This window comes from Nicotiana sylvestris, chromosome 3 (genome assembly GCF_000393655.2).
Source record: "Nicotiana sylvestris chromosome 3, ASM39365v2, whole genome shotgun sequence".
Taxonomy (NCBI): Eukaryota; Viridiplantae; Streptophyta; class Magnoliopsida; order Solanales; family Solanaceae; genus Nicotiana; species Nicotiana sylvestris.
In genome coordinates, this window is record NC_091059.1 from 171110181 (window position 1) to 171133198 (window position 23018).

Sequence of the window (23018 nt, forward strand, 5' to 3'; positions counted from 1 at the left end):
CCGTACCTATTTAAGTCATTTAAAGCTCAAAGATCAAGAAGAATCAAGGAAATGAATCTGACAACGCATGAGAGTCCAAATTCAGTATTTAACATATATTAAATACTGAGTACGTTAGAGAATTTGTATTTAATATAAATGATTGAGTAACGTTTCTTTTATTGTCATTTATTACCCATAATTGCCTTATTAAGACAAAGGCAATACACATATCTCCAAAAAAAACCATTATAAAAGGGAGAATGCTTTTGTAAGGACACGGAACACAATTGAAATATACTCTGATTCACTTGTCTTTCTCCTGATTACATTCTGGTTATTCCAAATTATTCTCTTCTACATATTCTTTTGATTATCAGTAACCCGCGTTCTTCTAAATTCTAGCTTTGACTAAAATTCTATTTTTTGGTTAAACACCCCTATCGTTGAGACTCACTGAGTACAATGGATGGTACTGACGTTCTCTTTTGGAAACCTACGTTGGTCTGTGGTACAACGTAGGAACCAGTTTTGCAAGCGAGCAGGCTACAAGTTAGGACTTCCTTCTCTTCCAGTGCTATTGGTGAGCTCCGCTTTTGTTCGTGGAGTATTTCTTAGAGTCATTTTTATTTAGCTATTTCTTTTTTTTAATTAGAGAACTGGCCAGGATATCTCATGTCCTGAGTAGTGCGTCAGTTTATCAGTAGGGGCTTCATAGACATAGTCGGTGGGTTAAGATTCAGATGTTTCGATAATAACTTAGCAGTATTTTATTGGTTATTACGAATAAAGTTTTGAAGTTGGCTTATTTTAGATATTTAAATTATTTAAAAGTATTTAGTTATAGTAGTGCCTTGTGACATATAAAGTTTGAAATTATAATAGATTTGGTAAGCGCAAATGATTCGCTCGATCATGTTTAGCGATTGAGTGTCAGTCCCGACTTGTTCAGAAAATAGGCCGTGACAATGTCAGAGAAAGACTTTATTCATTACCATACTTTTCTACTTTCTTTGTGGGGTCTGTTTTCTCTATCTTTTTAGGTGCCCAATTTTTGCCCAATTGTTTGTCGACTAGTAAAATATTGCTTCATTTCTACACTAAATATCTGCAACCTGAAGCTGTAAAACAAAAGAAATAACTCAAATATTCCAAATGATAGCTGCTAAGTGATAAAATGGATTTTACGCCAAAGATTAGTTGATCTTTCATTCCCTAATTCTACCTATTGTATACAGAAGGAAGGGACCACAAATTGAACAAGTTACCACAGATTCTGCAGAAAAATTTCTTGGTATTGTTTTCAAACATGGATATGACTATCATTCGATATTTAGGATAGTTAATTAAGTAGTATTTTTTTTTTTTTTTACCAATTAGCTCTCCGCTAGCTCAAGAGCTGTGTATTCTTTACTGGTGGTTGGATTCTTTACCAATCCCCATAGGTATATGCTAGTAGTTAAGAGAGGTCAACTCCAGAAACATAAACTAGTAATCAGCTATGTGATTAATGGAGAAACTTTGCCCCTTCATTTACATATTTAACATCATTATCAAATGCTAATAAGCTAAGATACGTCTACCATAATAATGCAACTAGCACTATGAAGCAAACAAGTACAGATGACAGAGTAGAGACACATGATTAATGTATCCGTGGTTAACTATACTAATTCATCCAGAGTACAACCATGTTTATTACAGGACAGAAGCAACTTTTGGAACTCTTAAGGATTCAGGATAAACCAAAATCAACACAGGTATGTTCAAGATACCTCAGAAGTCAAGAATAGAGTCCAATATTTACCTCATCCACGGAGCAGCCGCAATATCTGGGTGTAAGCAACAGAACTTACATCAAAACCATGCCCGTCTTGCATTTCCTGGGAATTATACTTTCCCAACATATCGTATAGTTGATATCATATTTATAACCACTAAAAGTAGGCAAACTTTACACCTGTAGCTTTTTATTTTTGGTTGTAAGTATGGTCTAGTGACCAAAAACCATCTCACTGCTCTTCATTCTATCATTACCAAAAAGTGATAATCTATCATTGAAAGCATCAATGTGTCCAAAAGCATCAGTTCCAGGAGGGCACTCAAGAGCTGCTTCAAGGACCCGATGATGTACACCATGGGAGTCAACCGATTGTCCCCCTTTATGGGCATGTCCACCTAGACAGACCTTCACACAGCTATAACGATGTATCACATCCATCACTTCATCATAATTCCACAACAACGCTGCAAAAGATGAAGCTCCAGGATCCAAAGGCAGATGGCAACACACTACTACATTTTGATTCAACTCCGTAGCTTCCTGAAGGACATGATCCAGCCATTCCAATTGTTCTTTCCCAACGCCCCCGTTGAACTTGAGAAACCTTCTCTCTAATCCCACAAGTCCATTTGGACTGTTTTTGTCTGAATTTGGATTTCTCTCCTGAAGAACTTTTAAGGCCTTCAAAGTATTAGGGTGATCTTCTGGCCAACCAATGGCACTGATATCGTAACCATCTAATATTACGAATCTGTATTCTGGAATTGGAGAAAAATCAAAATAGGCACATCCATCATGGCCAGGAATTCTCAACAGAGGAAGCAACTTATCCCGGGGAAGATTGTAAAGGCAGTGATTGCCAATCATGTGATAAACAGGGCCATTGAACTTATCAAATTCATCAACAATTTTCTTCACAGCAATCATTGACTGGTCTTTGGGACAAAACCCATCAACAATATCCCCAAAATGAAGAACAAATTTTGGCTTTTCTTGATTCCATTTCTGAACTGCCCTCTGCAACACACAAATACTGTGCCGATAATACCTAGGAACACCAAGGAATGAGCAGCCATCAGGAATATCAGCATATTGGACATCTGATATGATCCCGAAGGAAAGAAGTGGCTGCTTCCCCTGCGGACATAATAGACCATTTGCATATCCCATTCTGCACCACCCTTTAATTTGCAAGATTAACTTGTCAATTGTTTAGTCACACTCTGAAAGAGAAGCAACCAAAGATGTGGTTGTTCTGGATTTCTAATTTATCAGAGATGTCAAGGTTTTCTGAACAGTAAAACTACGATCATATCAAATAGTATCACAAAAATATTTCTGTTACGATGCCTGAGTTGAATCAGAAAGCAAAAGACAAAACAAGCATGCATATGAAAATAGAACGAAAAAACAAATGCTAAATGAGAACTCAAATCAACTACTCCACAACTTTAATAGGTTCCTCCATTATTCGATACACACTAGATTCATAAAGACAGAAACTAGTATCCTTGATGTTAGGCTGTTCTCCTCTGCTCCTCTGACGAAGTCTGTCCTACGTCTGACATACTTTCGCTCTTCCAAGCTCATTGGACAGAGCTTCCAGGAATCTTTACCGGGCTTATTTTTCAGATTCCACCTTGACGTCACATGATGAAGTCCCCCCCCCCCCCCCCCAAAAAAAAAAAAAAAACTCATCTATTTTTACCAGTTCAGCTATTCTATGGCAGTCGAAGCAGTCAAAGACCAACTCAGTCCTTCAGACGAATTAAAATTTATAGAATGAACATTTCATTCAAAATGAATTGTGAAATTTAGTCTGTGATTGTGCTTTTGCAAGCATTTGGCTTTTTTGGGCACAAAATTTGAAAACTGAGGCTAAAAGATAATGTTAGCCAATAAAGACTCCAGGACTTCATCATGGTCACCAAAATCGCCCATCTAGTCACAAAGGAAAGAGAGACTCCTGATTTCTGCTCAATTTTATTAAACTCATCAGTTCATAACTATAATGGCACACTGGATCTGTTGTGGATGTTCTTGCATGAAAGGCTATGCTAGGGCATGTGGGAGACGCCTTGGGAGTACTATTGATGGAAGGGGGGCTCTGAGCAATCATGAGCGAAGGTGTGTCGAAGTGAAAGCCCTTGGGATTACATCCAATGCATGAGCGCAAACAGGTTTAAAAGCGGTAGATAGCCTGGTTCCTCCAGGTCGTGGTCAATAGGGGGCTGGACTTTTCTCCAAGCTATTTCCAGATGTAATCTCATTTAAACTATGATCACACATAGTCCTGATCATTCCATTAAGTTCAAAGGCATGTACCAAAAAACATCATGGTTCAAAGATCAAACTAACGGAGAATTTCAGAAAGGGGTCATCACCAAAAGCAGTAATAGGGATGAAAACCCTCAATAATAGGCACGGCCAATACGACTATGTGATGGGAGGAAGTCGAACCTAGTTCTTTGAAAGTTAATGATTACTACTCCATCTATTTTAGTGCGAGCTTATCTGCACTGCTATAGACTCTCCTATTAATATATCTTTTCTTTTGTTCTTTGTACTATAGCAAACCCCACCCTCCGACACTCCATACACAGGAGCTCAACAATGGTTTTTCCCACATTGAGCAAAGGACAGAAAAGGTCCTCAAAAAAGAGCATTGGTTTTATTTATGAAAACCAAAGAAAAGAAAAGTCACAATTATCAGTAAAAGAAAAAAAGTATGTGTTACAAATTGGATTAAGAAAAGCTCCATCGAGTAAACCATCAAACAGTCAGGAGGAAGAATATGGAAAAAGAAATAGCCATTATGGTTTGTGTATATATATATATATTCGGTTAAGTTGCCTTAACCGAGGTTTATTAACAAAACTAATAATTGCCTGGGCTATATAGTTCCAGCCTTCAGCATCATCAGGGTGACACAGTTGTAGCTTAATAGCAAAACGTGTTTTGCAAATAGCCTATGGATACTGAGTTTAACACTTAAGTTTTTAGCCTATGGATACTGAGTTTAACACTTAAGTTTTTAGCCTATCATTAGGCTAAACAGTAATAGAATAAGTATATAAATAAACAAACCAAAATTCAATACCTGAGACCGCCGGGTTTTTGGCCAAGTGACCTTGTTGATTTTTATTTTTAATTTAAAAGATTAAAGAGGGGTTCTTTACAAAAGTTGAGAGAAGTTAGAGAGAAGGGAGAGCGTTGGCTAATGTCTGTCTCTCTAAAGAATAAAATGATCCTTTTATAATGGATCGACAGCAAAAACAAACAAAACCTAAATAATGCTATGGCCGACATAATAATTACAAGATGACCGACACGAAAATAACATTATTACTACCGGACAATCTACTTTTATAAAAGTAGATTCCCTCTAATAATGGAGGGGTCCATGACTTTATTAAAGTTTTGTCTTTGTTCCCCAATAATTGATGTGCGGGGTAGGTCTTCAATTATTCAAGCTTTATCTTTTCCTTTGTTGTCGTTAAGATCAGGTTCAATGAACCCGTTAAAACTGATAATATCCGTTTATCATCTAGATTAATTAGATCAAACTCTTCTTATATTTCTCCAATTGATTATGTGGTAGATTTTCCATCTAGAGCATCCACATCTCAAATTAGAGAAAATAATAGAATTGATAATATAAGAATTAGTCAAGATAATATTGTCAAGGTTAATTCAGGCCCTGACCCAACTGCATCCGAAATGGATTTCTCAAATGATGTAGATGATGGTTGAAAACCAAATAGATTTTAGTCCGGGTTCACCGGCAAGAAAAATGATTCTTGAAGAATTTTTAAAACCCAGATGGGATATTTTCAGAAAATGATTTTTTGAAAATTTTAATAAAGAATTAATACAATTCTTTAGACAAGAGTTTTATAACGACATAAGCAAGAAAAATAAGATTATTGCTTTTGTTCCTTGGTTTATGTCTAAACATGTCTATAATTACATTTCTGTATTAGAAAGAGAGTATACGCTCACTAGTGGAAAAATAACCAAATCAGTTTTTCCACCACAACAATCTTTTCAAATAGGAGAAAAGGATAAAATAGTATATTTTACTGTTTTTTCAAAATTATTTGAAAATGATGTAGCTACTATTACAGCTAAAAATTTGAATACTATGCTCACACAGAATAATTATACTAATATGTATGTTAGTATTCTGGGTGAACAGATTATTACAATACAGGAAAAATTGGACAAGCTTATAGCTGTAGTCCAAAAAATTCAACAAAAGGATACTAAAGGTAAAGAGCAGATTGCTACTACAAGTATCCAACCTCATCCTGAGGTAAAAGACTTTAAATTAAAAAGTCTTGATGACATTGAAGAACTTCTCAATAAGAAGTTTGGTGAATTTAAAGTTAATCCTTTTAAGTTTAGAGCATATGTCTGATAAAAGTGGATGACGAGATTAATAAAATCTCTGAGAAATATGCTCGCAAACCATACCAAAGGATGTTCTATTATCCAAGACCAACCTCACAAGATGTTTTAATAGAAGAACAAGACAATGACCACTACCACCAAAGTTATAGTGGATCAGACATCTATGAATGGAACATAGATGGCCTTGCTGATAGGCAAATTTATAAGGCAGTACATAGAATGCTTATGTACAGTACTATCTCTAAAGTTAATAAGAATACGGATAGGGCTATTGCTGAAATGATCATAGCCAGATTTTCTGGTCAATTAAAGGGCTGGTGGGATAATTATCTCACACACGACCAGTGTTTTCAGATTATGAACGCGACAAAGACAGAAGATGATAAGGTTGTCCAAAATTCTGTCTATTCTTTAGTTATAAATATTATAGAACATTTTTCTGGAAGATGGTCTGATAATAGTGAGACTATTAGGACTATGCTCCAAAATCTAAGGTGTAAAACCCTAACGTCTTTTAGATGGTATAAAAATGTTTTCCTATCCAGAGTAATGGAATTACCAGAGAGTAATAGTACTCATTGGAAGTCAAAATTTATAGATGGACTCCCTCCTTTATTTGCTGAAAGGGTCAGAAAACCCTTAGAGGCACAACAATGAGTATTGATTATAATAATTACTCATATGGTAAATTATTTAGTGTATGCACTCAAGAAGGTTTAGCTTTATGCAATGAGATTAAGCTAAATCAACAGATAAAGAGGCATCGTCTCACTGAGAGACAACAATTAGGGGAATTTTGCGAACAATTTGCTATTGATATCCCTGCTAATAGGAAAAGATTACACAGGAAAAAAGATTTTCATAAAAAGAAAAAGGGTTCTCTTGAAAAACGGTATGTAAAAACTCAGAGGAGAAAAGCTTTTCATAAGGCTAGAAAAGATTTTATTAAATCAAAAAACCCCAGGCCTGTTACAAATGTGGTAAAGTAGGCCATTTTGCTAAAGATTGTAAAACCAAGGATAAGATTAAAGAATTTGATTTAGATGACTATATCAAAGATTCTTTATATAAGATTCTTTTAAATTCCTCATTAGAAAATTCTAATAGTGATGGGAATGATTCATCAACCAGTGAAGACTTACGAGTCCTCCAAGAAGAAGATTATATTTCATCTTCTAAAGAAGAGCAAGAATCCTGTAATAGGGGACAATGCTCAAAACAGTGTTGTAACACTGATAATGATCTTTATAATATTTATTCTCAGTTCAAAGACTTGAATATCAATGTCTTGACCAATGATAGTATTTTAGAACTATTAAGGGTTATTAAAGACCCTGAATTAAGGTCCCAAATCATTGATAAATTTCCTACAAATCCAGAAGTGGGAATAGAGATAGAGGAAATTCCATCTCAAAAAGGGCCTTACACTATGTCCGACATCAGAAGACTTATTAAGCATCAGTCCCAGCCTAATAGACTGGCTACTATTCAAGATCTAAATATTGAGATCAATAATCTCAAAAAAGAAGTCACAGGATTAAAGGCTTTTAATGTAGCCTTGGATGAAAGAATTTTGAGATTAGAAAATTTTGACACTCAAATTAATAAAAAATTCAGTACTAATATTACTGAAAAAGATATTGGTGCAGGTACATCTGAAGGCAAAGCTGCTAGTAAATTACTAGGAGCTATTGATTATGCTGAAGATGAATTTTTACAAGAACTCCAGTATTTTACTACTCAAAAGTTTTTAATAAAAATAACTCTTTCAATTGATTATAATTTTACAAGAGAATTTACTGCTTTATTTGATAGTGGAGCAGATTTGAGCTGTATAAAAGGAGTAATACTTTCCAGATATTTTTATAAAACCACTCATCGATTAAAAAATGCTAGTGATGGTCAAATGTGTATTTCATATAAATTACCTACGGCTTATATTTGCCAACATAATGTCTGTATACCAGAAAGTTTTGTTTTGGTAAAAGATATAGCTCAGGACGTAATACTAGGTGTCCCATTTTTTCATAAAATAATTTCTTTCACAAATTGGGATACAAAAAGTTTTACTAGAACTTACAATGGAAAAGAAATTACTTTTGAGTTCATAACTCAACCAATCCAAAGATATTTGAATGAGATTATTTCTAATAACATTTCTGCAAAAGTTAAACAAATTGACTTTTTGAAAAATAAAATTTGTTCTCTCACAATTAGCCAGGATCTAAAATATCCTAAACTTTTAGAAAGAATTAGTCTTCTTAAAAACCAATTTTAAATACAAATTTGTGGGGATCATCCTAATCAATTTTGGAGTAGGAAGAAGCATATAATAAGCCTCCTTTACGAAGAAGGCTTTTCTGAAGATAATATCCCTACCAAAGCTCCTTGTCAAATGAACTGTGAATATTTAGAGTTCTGCAAGAAGGAGATTGATTCCTTACAACAAAAGGGTTTAATAAGGCCCTCTAAGTCCAAATGATCTTGTACAGCTTTTTATGTTAATAAACATGCTGAACAGGAACGAGGAGTTCCTAGATTAATCATTAATTATAAACCTCTTAATAATGTTTTAAAATGGATTAGGTATACTATTCCTAATAAAAAGGATTTACTGGATAGATTACATGGTGCCATAATATTTTCAAAATTTGATTTAAAATCAGGTTATTGGCAAATTCAGATATCTGAAAATGACATATATAAAACGGCTTTTAATGTTCCAATAGGTCAATATGAATGGAATGTTATGCCATTTGGTTTAAAAAACGCCCCGTCTGAATTTCAAAAAATTATGAATGATATTTTCCCTCCCTATACTGACTTTATAATAGTTTATATTGATGATATTTTAGTATTTTCAAAAAATATTGAATTACATTTTAAACATCTAGATTTATTTAGAAAAATTATTATCCAAAATGGTTTAGTCATATCCAAGCCAAAAATGCTTATTTTCCAAAATAATATCAGATTTCTTGGTCATAATATAGAAGACGGAAGAATAATTCCTATTAACAGAAGTATAGAATTTGCTTCTAAATTCTCTGATATAATCACTGATAAAACTCAGCTTCAAAGATTTTTAGGAAGCTTGAATTATATCTCCCATTTTATAAAGGACTTAGCAAAAGATATTGCTCTTCTTTATGACAGGTTAAACAAGAATCCTAAAGCATGGATCGATAGTCATACAAAATCAGTCAAAAGAATTAAACAGAAGGTTAATACTCTTCCGTGTTTAACTCTTGCTAACCCAAACAGGGCAAAACTTGTAGAAATTGATGCCTCAGACATTGGGTATGGAGGAATACTCAAACAGTATTCCCAACTGATAAACAAGAATATCTTGTTCAATTTTATTCAGGAAAATGGAATAATTCCCGAAAAAATTACGCTAATGTAGCTAAGGAAATCCTTGCTATAGTAAAATGCGTTATGAAATTTCAAACTGAATTATACAATCAGAAATTTTTAATAAAAATTGACTTCCAAGCAGCAAGATTTATCTTTAATAAAGATTTCAAGCATGATGTATCCAAACAAATGTTTGCTAGATGGCAAGCTTTGTTAGCTCCATTTGATTTTGAGATAATATACAAAAAAGGGTCAGAAAATACTCTCCCTAATTTTCTTACCAGAGAATATTTGAACTCATAGTTCTATATTTTTGTCTATTCCAGATTATGAGGCCAGAATAGCGACCTCCCCAAGGTAGAGGAAGAGGCAGGACATCTTTCTATGGCAGAGGGAATAATATTCTCGCTTAAATTGGAAACCAACAATTAGTAGCTGCCAATATTGCAGGAAATTCAGGTGTTAATACAGAACACCCATTATACAAAGATTTCATGGATTTTATAAAATCCAAAAAGGAAGAAAGTACATCAAATGTACCAACATATTCCTCAGTGATAACAGAGGACAGCCATGAAAATTTAGAGGTTTATAACCGCAAAGAAAAGAAAGAATTAATAATTCTTTTAGAACAATCCGACCTTAAATGAAAGGATAATCCATGGCAATTAATGAGTAGATATTTAGACACAGCGTCACACGCTACTCCTGCATATAAATATAGAATGCATTATGAGATAATACTCTCAGCAATAGCATCAGCTGAAATTCAGCATTTTTATCCGGCAAATACCAAAAAAACTTATAGTTTTTCTAAAATTGTTTTTAAAAGAATATTAGCCTCAGATGAATGGGGAATCAGTACCTTAAAGGACAAAGAATATACTCATCCTGAACAAAAAGTCGCAGTTAAATTCAATTACTGGGACTATGTGGAAAGTTTTAATAAAATTTTTCTCTATGAAAATCCTAATAGGAAGCACTCATGGTTTATCAAATTATGTTCTAATATGTTCAAACAGCAGATTCCAAACTAGTTTTACAAATGGTGGAAATTATACGGTCCATCTTTGGAAATACTTCCTCCAGCTTTCAAGAGTTTATACACTCAGTGGGTTAATACATCACCTAAAATGCAAAAAGATAATATCTTTTATGATGGCATTGGAGCCATGTACTTTTTATAGAATTTTCTATCCCGTGGATAATGAAATGGGATGTAGATATTGGTTATACAGAAGAAGGAATTCCTTGCTTACATAGAATTTATTATACTAAATTCTGGAGTAAATTACTCCAACCAGATCAACAGGGAAAGATGTATGGTAAAGATTTAATAAATGAAACTAAAGCCAAAATAGAGGCTTATGCAACTCAGGAAGTGCAAGAAACTGAAGTGGTAGAATTAAGTCCATTTCAACAAGTAAGCAGAAAACTTTAAATGAAGAAAGGAGCCATCTCCAAAAAAGAAATCCTTGAATCATATTTTGAAGAAATAAAAAAGGACTTGACAAGAAATTTTGGAGCAGAAGTCAGTGATTATATATCAATGACTTCCATTTGTAATACTTCACGAAGAAACCAGTATACCAGGGGAAGCTCAAGGAAGCCAAAATACAAGTGTTAATCTTGAGGAGCTTGAAGAATTCTTGGCAAGGTTGAAAGAAAATGCAGAAGAATCTTCTGCAAAAAACGACAACAAAGGAAAAGATAAAACTTGAATAATTGAAGACCTACCTCGCACATCAATTATTGGGGAACAAAGACAAAACTTTAATAAAGTCATGGACCCCTCCATTATTAGAAGGAATCTACTTTTATAAAAGTAGATAGTCCGGTATTAATAATGTTATTTTCGTGTCGGCCATCTTGTAATTATTATGTTGGCCATAGCATTATTTAGGTATTGTTTGTTTTTGCTGTCGATCCATTATAAAAGGATCATTTTATTCTTTAGAGAGGCAGACATTAGCCAACGCTCTCCCTTCTCTCTAAATTCTCTCTACTCTTGTAAAGAACCCCTTTGTAATCTTTTAAATTAAAAATAAAAATCAACAAAGTCACTTGCCCAAAAACCCGGCGGTCTCAGGTATTGAATTTTGGTTTGTTTATTTATATACTTATTCTTATTACTGTTTAGCCTAAATGATAGGCTAAAAACTTTAAGTGTTAAACTTAGTATCCATAGTCTATTTGCAAAACATGTTTTGCTATTAAGCTACAACCGTGTCACCCCGATGATGCTGAAGGTTGGAACTATGTAGCCCAGGCAGTTATTAGTTTTGTTAATAAGCCTTGGTTAAGGCAACTTAACCGGTGGTCCTTGGTTATACCGTTAAGCCGTGGATAGGCGTGAAAGGGTTATGAGGAGGACCGTGGTTTAAGGTTTACTATTAAAACGATAACTAGGCCTGGACTGGAGTTCCTGTAATTTATCTCCTAAAGCACATTGGAAGCGATCCGGCCTCCCTTTGATATATATATATATATATATATATATATATATATATGTAAAAGCTTAGCTTTACTTTGGAGCTCCCCCATTTGAGAAAAACTAACATAAATTAAGCCTTATCACAATTTCAGGGATATTTGTTACTTCTGCTATGATTATTGCAAATATTTCTGTTCTCAATTAATGAGATTCAAATTGTTACATAAAGGGAATGACAGCTTAAATTCCTCTCAGAAAAGGGAATCACAGCATAAAAAAATAAATTACGAGGAATTTAGAGAAAGCGAGGATACAAGAATACAGAAGCCTAATAAATATTCAGTACAAACTCCAATGGCTTCCCCAGAAATTCAGGGGAAAGGTTAAAACAACAAAGACAGAAGAAGCATTATCTATAATCGGCTCAAACATATACACATCCGCATAAAAAGCTCAATGTCGACTCAGTGAAATGGCAAAATTCGAAAAATCTGGGATAGAAAGACAAATATTAACGTACCCAAATTGTTCTTTTCGATTAAGTCTGCAGAAAGAAGGCTTGGGAAAGAAGAGAGAAATGGAGAATAGGCGTCGGTCGACCGACAAAGACAAGAGACCACACCGAGCTGGTAAGTAGAGAGAAAGCTCTTCACAATGTTTGATTGGTCAAAGATGATAACCCGAAATCTGGAAAAGCAAAGAAAAACAAAGAAAACAAGCAATCATAATAAGCGCTGACACGTGTATCAAAACTTCTTTTGCTGTAATTTTTTTCCATTCTTTTCGAGTAAATAGATCCCCGGAATCTTTCTATACTATTAAATTTGTCCGCGCTTTCGCGCAATAGTATAAGACAATATTAATAAATTTAAAAAGAATTTATTTTTATAAATTTAATTGAGATAGAAGATGTAAAAATAAGTTCTTAATATGCATACAAATATTAATTCCTTAAACTTTATTAAGTCACAAACATAAAATATTTTTAAAGCCATGTAAGGGTATGATTCTATAAGAACCACACATATTCGTGCATACGTAAATCTGATACAAGCTAATACATATTTAATCAAAATTAATGAGCTTTCCGGTTTCTTAAAAATTGAAAAGAAATTTCAACAAATTTGAACTATTATTGCTTTTAGACATAATAAATGTCTTTGTCTAACATTTGTTTGACCTGTGCATCCCCCAATTATATTTGCATATAGATTTTTCGAAAGTTGCTCCTGTGATCTACTTGTAAGCATGAAACTTAGGTTGTTGTTATCTTCTTTAACTTTTTTTTCTTTTCGCTTTTCTTTCAATTCTCCTCTCTTTAATAATATTCTATAGCATTATCTCAATGAAAAAGTCATCATTTATGGAATATATGGATGGAGAAGCGGTTTTGGTCTAACAATTATTATCATCACTATAAAGAACGGATACATAAATGTATTATTATATATAGTAGAATGTTATTTTTTAAAAAAAAATTTATCTTTGGTTTATTTTAGTTCCTCTAGAGTACCAAAATTTATAGTTTTTCACCTTCTTATTCTTGGAATCAAACGATCATGTTCATATAATATCCTATAATTTCTGCTTTGTTATTCCATGAAATACCCTTTATTTTCTGCAAAAGCTTAAAAATACGCTTGTTACTCTAAATAACTTCTAGCAACATGCACCCGATCAGTCCCTTCAAATTGAGAGGGGAATTCTTTTAGAAGGAGATATATAATCCAATTCTTTTTCTCTCCTTCTTCCCTAATGAAACAATCCCCATTTTTTGTCCAAAACGTTTGCAAAATCCTCAAAATTTTACTTTTTTCCTCTAGTATCTAATCAATACTCCTGAAATGTTTGTATAAAAATTTATATGTATGAAGATAACATGTATTTCGTGATAAATCACACAATATTGATAATTTTTACAAGTAATCACTTGAAAATATTCTCATTAATTACATATCAGGCGTTGTCATGTGTTACTCATTCACGTTCAAAATATCAACAAAATTGTATATTACACTATTAAAAATTATTGGGAAAAAAGGGGACAATTTTTTAATAAAGCTAGGAACAGTGAAGGCATATGACAAAAATAAAGAATCCAAAGTACTCCATCCACGATATTGAAAATAAACTACTGCTACATCCTAAGAAATTTGAATGATAGACGACAACTATTTGATACAAGATTCAATAAACAAAATAAGGCAAAAAGAATCTCCTTTGGTTTGGGATCTGGATACCAAGAAAGAGAAAAATTATACTATATGATAATGCAAAATTCAAAGAAGTTTAAAAGTTCATCCCGGTAATTTTACTTGTTGGTCAATGACAAAAGGGATATACATAAAAGCATAAACACACTTTTTCTTTCCATTAGAGAAAAAGAAGCTGAGAAGTCGTTGTAGGACAAGAGGGAGAAGAGCAGTTAATTAGCAACTAAACATACATCTGATTTACCAACTAAATTACTCTGATCAAACATCTTTGTCCAGAACATACAAGTCCTCATTCTCTTTCTCAAAGCTTTCTTATTTAATTTGTTCTGCTCCATTGGGTATCTTCACCGGTTAAAAAAGAATAGTTTCAAGGACAGAGAAATGTTAAACAAAAGGAAAATACAATTGCACGCGGAACCCAAAAGAAGGGAATATATGGAATTCAGGAAGGCTACATTTACAAAGAAGAAGAGCAGACTATAAAACGTTTTTAGACGTGGTAACGTGTAACGTAAATTTTCTAATATGATTTAAAATAGTTGAAGAAATAACAGTTCTTCACTATAATGCACAATAACTAATAAGTAATTACTTCTTGTAAAGACTTTAATATGGGAAGTGGAAAAGAAATGAATTAGATATACTTTTTGACATTTTATAATTAGGAAAAGGCAAAAAAAGGAGAAAAACGATAAATAGGATCCTTGGTCAAATAGAGGTGCCAAATCACCTTGTCTATTCACACAATTATATTTATATTTGCCCGCGCTTTGCACGGTTATGAAAAAATAAAAATAAAAATCATAAAAGAGTAATGTTATAATATCTATAAGCAAATAATGTTTACTAATCAACCATTTTTGCTTGATTTTATCATCTTTCCTCTCTTTTCATGATTCTCTTAAAACACTATATAAAAAAAGTTACAGTAAAATTCTTTCATGATTTTGTTAACGGGACAAATTGTGAATATCCTTGGTTTTGAAACGATTCATTTAAAATTATTTAGATAAATACATGTTACTTGAATTAGGAAAAAACAATTTTTTAAAGAAAGAACTAATGAAAAAAGAGAAAAAAATGATAAGACAAAAATCTAGGAATATGAATCTATGATATCTATTGCATTCTTTTCTTTCTCTAAGGCTTCTTTTCCGTATTCTTTTTTTAATTTTTTACGAAGTATTAATTGTTCATACATATGTTTCATAAAGTTGACCGTTTTTCAATTATCTCAAATAAAAATTAATCAAAGAAGTAAAAGAGAAAGATAGAAAAAAGAGATAATTAAAAAAAAGAAATTGAAGAAAAAAAAATCAACTAAATGTATTTCTCTTACTTGAGTACTTATTTATCCTTCCCTTCTTCCTTTTTAAAACTTTAAAACATGGAGTTCCTTTTCCTTTCTTTCTTCTTTTTCTTCACCATCACTCATAATCAAATATTGTGCCAAACATGCATGTAGTGAACTTCTTCTTCAATGACAAAGGCAAACATTTCAAGTAGCCCTTGACAAAAAGATAACCTTAACATTGTAGGCAGAATAAAGTTATTGCAAGAATAAGTTATTCTATTGGCTTGGTAAAGTTCCTTTCTACTCCACCTCTCACGATATCATATTTACTAATTATCGTGTTTGCGTCGTCTATTGATGTTTGATGACAATGTCGCATATATTTTCAATATTTGCCATAGAGTAGGATATCAAAAAGTTAAGTAACCAAAAATCGTCAAATTAAAGGCATATTCATTTGTCAAAAAACATGAAATTAATAAAATGATACAATTTGTCGATGTATTATTACCTCTGACGTTATTACAGCCATAAACTGCTCATTGGGAAGTACCGATGAGAATGGAGAAGGAAAACATGTGAAATATAGAATAACTCATAAGAGAGTCTTACATTTTGATTTATAAAGAAAACAGACTCAAAATAGATGCAGAAGATATAGTAAACCCATACCAGTTTCGCTGCCTTGTTAGTTTTCTTTTTTCTGTTAAGTAAGTGCCTTCTCTTCTTTAGCTATTGCCTTATCTTCTCTCAATTCTTCAGATGTAGATTCTTCTCAAGAAGTGTAGTAAGTTCTTTTGACTTTTACATGCAAACAACTCAACATAATAATGTACAAACTATCGGATTAATTCTTTTTTGTGAAAGTTAAAACTTAAGCTTGGAATATGGAAAGGCTATTCTGCAAGCCAAGAGGCACTTATGCAACTTTAATGACCCATTATTTCAATTCAATGGTTGCAACTTTAATGACCCATTTTAGTATCAATTCAATCGTTGTAACCATTAGCTTAATTGTTGCAACGTTTTAAATTCTCCAAGTTGGAACATAGAAAATAAGACATTTAAACTTAATAAAAAATTAGAGGAAAAGCCCAAAAAAGGAGAAAAAAAGATAAGTGAGTTCCTTGGCCAAAGAGAGGTGCCACCTCACTTTTTTATTACTCTCTTTTATATATATATATATATATATAGATTCTTGACATGTACCGTTATAAAATTGTTTACTCCTAAAGCGGTGCAATTAAATTTATAGCGTGATTTATAAACAATCAAATCGATTTGATTCCAAAAATAATAAATAAATTAAATAAAATACAAGACTTAACGTTCAAATCGAGATAAAATAGCAGATACCTTGGTTCCGGGAGCAAGGCTTCCAAAGATAGCAATAAGAATAATGTTAGACAGAAAATAAAGTAGTATTAGCTTAGAATAGTGTATAACATAAGTTTGTCAGAGATTTTTCTTGTCTTACAATGGTTGTTGAAGCCACTATTTATAGTATATCTAGGGAACAAGGTCCTAGGATCAAGCCCTCTTAAATGACAATAATAGGGGTCATTGATGAATATGTAAAGGTAGGTCATGAATGCCAAAATTCTTTATAATGGTTGCGTATTTAATACTGAGAAATATTCTTTATTGAATGTCATCTGGTGACAAGTATCCATTTGCTCCCGTCGATAATGTTCCCTTCGAGATCTGTCTGGTACCAGCCGAAGCTGTAGTCCTTGGTCTTGGTTTCCATTCGCTTCATCTTCTGTTTGCCCCCTGGTTCCACGTGTTACTCTGTCATTCAAGCATTTAATATGAACCGATTTTACTTTATACAGATAGTCCCCCTGCTTTCCGGTGGCACATCTTTGTGTCACCGGGAAGTTGGTGAAGATTCTTTTCTTGGGGGAAATTTTTTTAAATCTTTCTGAAAAGTTTCTGACGTTTGATAAAACAGACGTCTCTTCGCATTTAATTCCCCGCACACGTTTTACCCCCAGGATTTAGCAATATTTTCGATGGTTCTCAAGGTAATCATGGCCACGATTTAGTCGCTTGTTCCTTTACTTATACGCCTTATTCTTCTTCTTCCACTTTTACCAGTTTCATAAACTCTTTCAACTTCTTTGAATTCAACTCCCTTCTGCTTTCATCTCTCTTTAATCTTCTTCAAAAAGATTCCTATCACCTTCTGCTGATTATGGCTTCTTACAATAATTCTTCCAAAAACTTTGGTCTTCTCTTCGGTGGGGGCCCGAAGAGGAGCAAAGATAAAGAGGTCGATGCTGATCTTTCTACAGTATGCACCATCATACCCAAATATCTCAACACAGTCAAGGACTACGAAGAGAAGTTCCCTACTTCAAACCCCCGTACTTGGGCTGTTGACAAATACCCTTATTCTATTCGCCCTTTCAATATTCCTGTAGTGAAGGAAGACTATGACTACCATGCCTTAAACATCATTGCTCCCAAACTGGTAGAGCGAGTGACCTTCACTAAGAAGGGTTTACGTATGTTTACACTTATCCCTTTACTTTGGGTCTGTTTTTTTAGCGGAGGACTTGACCCCATAGTTTTGGAACTGTGCCACCGGTATCGAGTCTGTTTGGCATAGGTGGGCCTTTCGATGTGGTGAACAGTGGCCTATCTTCGGTGGATGTGCCAGGAAACGAAGGAGCCTCTCACCTTGGCTCATATGACGAACCTCTACTCCCCCAAAATCTTCCGTGAGGGAGTAATAAATTTCAGAAAGTGAGGCCACCATGCTTTGCTCACCAGCATGGATGACGATAATGACCGTGGATGAATGGTGCAGATTTTCATCATTGCCTCTAGGGATATCATCCCAGTTATAACTCCGTCTTTCCCCAAATCCTGGACTCATTCACGTAAGTTCATAATTTATATTTTTCTCCGAAAATATAGGTTGTTTCATATCATTGTTAACCCTTCTTCATTCATAAGGGTTGAAGGCCTAGACCAGTGGGTTCAAAAGATTCTGGACATCACTACCCTCGAAACCCGCCAGTGGAAGGAATTAGCCTCCAAATACGGGTGGAGGGCCAAGAATTACGATAAACAAATTCTTCTTTTATTCTATTTTTGTTCATGAGTAAATTTGCTAACCCTACATTTTTGTTTGATTCACGTCTCCCGTAGCGTTCTGTTTCCATCCCTGAGAAGGATGTTTTGGTTGATCCTGCAGAGGTTGCGGGATTGTTTCAGAAGGATCTCACTCGGACGGGTGCCCTCGGGTTTGCTTCCGGTGCAGATGTTTCTTCTCGGAATCCTAGCCTAAGAACAAGCAACCAATAAGGCGGTGTCTTTCCTTGGTTGAGGGTAAAAACAAAAAAAGCAAAGAAAATCGTGCCCGGGCCAGCTGCAGCAACTATGGTTATTGATGATGATTGGGAATCCAGTAATGAAGGGGGTTCTTTGCAAAGGAGACAATGACCTTCATCAGCTCAACAGAATGCTCAATCTGAAGAGCTTAGAACCCCAACTGAGGACGATGCCGAGAGCTCTAGGAGAATTTGACTTAGCAGAGAATGTTGAGTCTCCCTTTCTGATCCCAACTGCTACTTTTGGTCTTGTGAGATCGAACACTGGGTCTCTTTAGCCTTCGGTTGGTGAGCAACCAATAAACAACATTGCCTCTGCCGCAGCTATTTCTCAACCTACAACACCATCAGCTTTATCACCTTCCACGACGGTCATACCTCTATCACCAGCAATTTCCATATCTCTCTCACCGGTCGCAAACTATTGAGAGGAAGATGTCCCTCCTCCCCAGTCCCCTGACCATAAGAATTTGAGACACAACTATTCGCCCCCTTCTATAGATCCCAAAGGGAGGAAAATGTCTCACTCTTGGTGTCAATGGAGTGCTATCCAGGCCGGTGAAACTCACTAATTATCTGAATACACTGGCTCTAGAGAAAGATAAGAAGAAAATATACTCTCTTTTAGGGAAGTGTATGATAAACAACAACACGCATAATGCAGCAGCGGTATTGCACTTGTTCTTTTACTACTTGTTTCTTCTTGACTTATTATGGCAGGGTTTCTAACTTTTGGTATTTTTTTCGCAAGACAACTTCCTTGATTTCGATGGCCTTCAGAAATTGATCCTTGACAAACAGGGACTCAAGTTCGAGCAGGATCAACTGATGGCTGATAGGAATTAACTTGCTACGCGCCTCCCGATTATAGAGGCAAAAGCCGCTAAGGCGAGTGATCTTGAGGCTCGACTGCAGCTTAGCGAGCAGGAGGTAGCGTCCCTTAGTCAAGAAGCTTCTCAATTAAATTTTCAATTTCGAGAAGCTATGGCTAAGTGGTCTGAAGTTCAAGATGTCGTGCTCGCTACTGCCAAACTGCCTCCATTGAACGAGTGAATAACTTGGGGGCAACCTTGAACCCCAAAGCTAAAGAGGTTTCCACTGCTAAGGAGAAGTGCCAAATGGAAGATAGGTATAAGAGGATCATGGAACATAATAAGGTTCATATAACAACAATCCGTGATCTCGATCTTAGCCTTAGCGCCATGAGATCTGAGTGGGATGGCCTTCTGATCGAGGTTGATAGGCTTAAAGCAAAACTTCAGCTCCATGAGTATTCACTTATTATCGAAAAGACCTATTCTATGTACCACATGAGGAGAAAAGCCTTGGAAGAGGTCAAAGCGGGCGTTATTGATATCGACGATGAGATCGCCAATGCTAGAATGCTGGAGTTAACTATTCAAGAGCGCCTCCCAGCTCAACCTAATGCAACTGAATCTTCTAGTTCCAGCTCCGAGTCTTCGGGAACCAAGGAGGAACTTGAAGAGTATAATAATGAAGGCCAAGATCTTGCGCTGGTGGAAGATCCTCCTACTTCTCCGGGGGGAGTAGATGCTTCTCTTCCCCCGGGTTTCGACAACGACGTAGTTTAGCTTTTTTGATTTTTTTTCCTTTGTTGTTTTTCCTTTTTCATTTTTGTACTTGTGCTGCTTGGCACTTTTAATAAATAAAAGCGCTTTTTGTTTAAGCATTGCGCAAAGTTTATTCTTTTTTCGTCATTTAGGCAAGGCTTCGGGTGTATTTTTCCCCGATAGCATTTGGGTTTCGGGTATAAACTCTTCCGGAACAAACCCTTTACTGTGAGGGTTTCATAAAAGAGGGCCCTCTTATGTTTGTTGTGCTCTTGAAGAGGACATCTCATGTTCATTCCGGCACTAGCATATGAAGTACTTAGTTAACTTTCAAATGATAAAATCAATTCGTCATTTGGACAAGAAGCAAGATAAAATTAAAAGGACTTTATTTTATTCCTATTATCTTCAAAAATAGATATGCAGTCGGGTGTTGAAAGAAAAGAAATTGCCAATACTTGTGGCTATTCTGAATAATTTGTTTCTATGGGACTAGTTGTGTAGTCCCCGATCCCGACGAGGCATATTTGTTACCAGATTTTGTAGTCCTAGTTTCTGTGGCAATCAGGTTGCTGTATTCTAATACTATCCCCCCAATATTTGAATACAAATTGGAACACTGGAAGTCTTGCTCCTTTGAGGATTCCACTAGTGAATGGTTGGATAATCTTTGGTTCGATAGCAAGCTTCGTTTCCCGTTAGGAACTTTGCTATCGAGCAAAATATTATCTAACCACCCCCTAGTGGCTTGTAGGGAAAAACTTGTGAACGGTTGATAGCCTTTGGTTTAGTAGTAAGTTTTGCTTCCCATTAGGAATTTGCCACCGAGCTAAAGACTATTTAACCATCCTGCATTGGTTTGTTGTTTCAATGTGTTGTCTTTTAAAGGTTTTATCTCTGCTGATGATGTTCATTTGTAGTATGTTTTTCGTTGCTGCCTCGTTGAAAACCTTGCCAGAAAAAATCAATTAGGATAAAAACTAGGAGAAGGGAAAAATAGGGCAGCACATACTTTCAGTACAAGCGGTGCCTATCAGCAATAATACCTTTTAAGGTGAGTCACATACTAGTTGCTCGACAATTTGACTCCGTCTTGGTTTTCTAATTCATATGATCCTTTCCCGGTGATAGCTGAAACTCGATAAGAGCCTTCTTACATCAGACCTAGCTTTACTGTGTTGAGTTCCCAGGTGTTCTTGTTATTTTCGTCAAAATCAAGTCTCCTACTTTGAAATAACGGAGATTGGCCCTCATGTTATAGTACCTTTCCATTCTTTATTTTCTTGGGCCACCATCCTTGTATGCGCCAAGTCCTTGCGTTCATCAAGCAACTCCAATTTGACTAGCAATTCTTTGTTGTTTGTTTCTTCATCTGTCTGAAAGTACCGTAGGGTTGATTCTCCTACTTCTACCAGGATTAGATCTTCTACACCGTATATGAGAGAGAAAGGTGTCTCCCGGTAACTCTTCGGCCCACTTGCCCTTGGCTGCTTCCAACCTCTTGGTGAGGTTTTGAATAATTACCTTACTAGTTATTTTTGCCTGCCCATTTATGCTCAGATGGTATGGTGAAGATGTGATCCTTTTAATTTTCATGTCTTGAAGAAACTTCGTGACCTTGGAGCCTATGAATTGTGGCATGTTGTCGCAGGCAATCTCTTTTGGTATTCCGAACCGACAAATTATGTTTTCCCATAGGAAATCGACCACTTCGTGCTAACTAATTTTTTGATAAGGACCTGCTTCAATCCATTTAGTAAAATAATCAGTTAAAATTAAAAGAATCTTACCTTCCCAGGAGCCGGTGGCAGTGACCCGACTATATTCATCCATTATTTTATGAATGGCCATAGGATAATACCAAATGCATCAGCTCTGCCGGTTGGTGTGCCAATGGTGCATGACACTGGCACTTGTTGCATTTCTGAATAAATGCATTCACGTCTTGCTCCATCAGAGGCTAATAGTATCCTACTCTAACAAATTTTAGTACCAATGAATCTGCACCGGAATGATTCCCACAAACTCCTTCGTGAACCTCTCTCATGATGTAGTTTCCTCTGAGGCTCCCAAAAATCGTGTCAACGGGCCTTGCAACGACCTTTTATATAACTGCCCTCCCTAGAAGTTGTAACGAGCTGCTTTGGTGTGGAGTGCCCGGGATACCTTCCGGTCTTCGGGCGACTTGTGGTGCTTAAGGTAATCGATGATCTCATTCCTCCAGTCCTAGACAAAGTTGGTTGTATTTACTTTATAATAACCATCCACACCTAGTATCGAGTGCATGAGCTGTACGACAGTACCAAAATCTGAACCTTTTATTTCCGTGGATGATCCCAAATTGGTCAGTGCATCTGGTGCTATGTTTTTTTCTCTTGGGATGTGGATGATCAACGATTCCTTAAACTGTGTAAGCAAGGTTTGAACTTTAATCGCGTATTACTGCATGTGCTCTTCCTTGGTGTCGAAGATTTTGTATACTTGATTCACTACTAGTTCGAAATCACATCTAATTTCGATGACCTCAAAGTCCAGCCCCTAAAGCCAGTTCAAGTCCTACAATCAAATACTTGTACTCGACTTCATTGTTAGTCTAGACAACAATTTTTATGGCCTGCCTCATGATCTCT

General features: G+C 35.2%; 1 protein-coding gene across 3 annotated transcripts; it reads right to left on the bottom strand.

Moving 5' to 3' along the window:
- Window positions 1–1555: 1555 nt before the first annotated feature.
- LOC104218770 (manganese-dependent ADP-ribose/CDP-alcohol diphosphatase-like) lies at window positions 1556–12728 on the bottom strand. Of its 3 annotated transcripts, XM_009769350.2 has the most exons (3): window positions 12487–12670; window positions 10174–10240; window positions 1556–2943 (listed from the first exon to the last, which is right to left on the bottom strand). In XM_009769350.2, exon 3 carries the CDS (start codon window positions 2930–2932, stop codon window positions 1973–1975), a length of 960 nt encoding a protein of 319 aa, XP_009767652.1. In that variant the 5' UTR covers window positions 2933–2943; window positions 10174–10240; window positions 12487–12670; the 3' UTR covers window positions 1556–1972. The 3 variants fall into 3 exon arrangements, with proteins under 3 accessions (XP_009767652.1, XP_009767649.1, XP_009767651.1); XM_009769347.2 differs by lacking the exon at window positions 10174–10240 and having other exon boundaries at window positions 12487–12728; XM_009769349.2 differs by lacking the exon at window positions 10174–10240 and having other exon boundaries at window positions 1556–2985.
- Window positions 12729–23018: the final 10290 nt, after the last annotated feature.

What these genes read in the sequence shown, in the direction of transcription:
- LOC104218770 (XM_009769347.2), bottom strand. Translation starts at nt 2,932, where the DNA reads ATGGGATATGCAAATGGTCTATTATGTCCGCAGGGGAAGCAGCCACTT.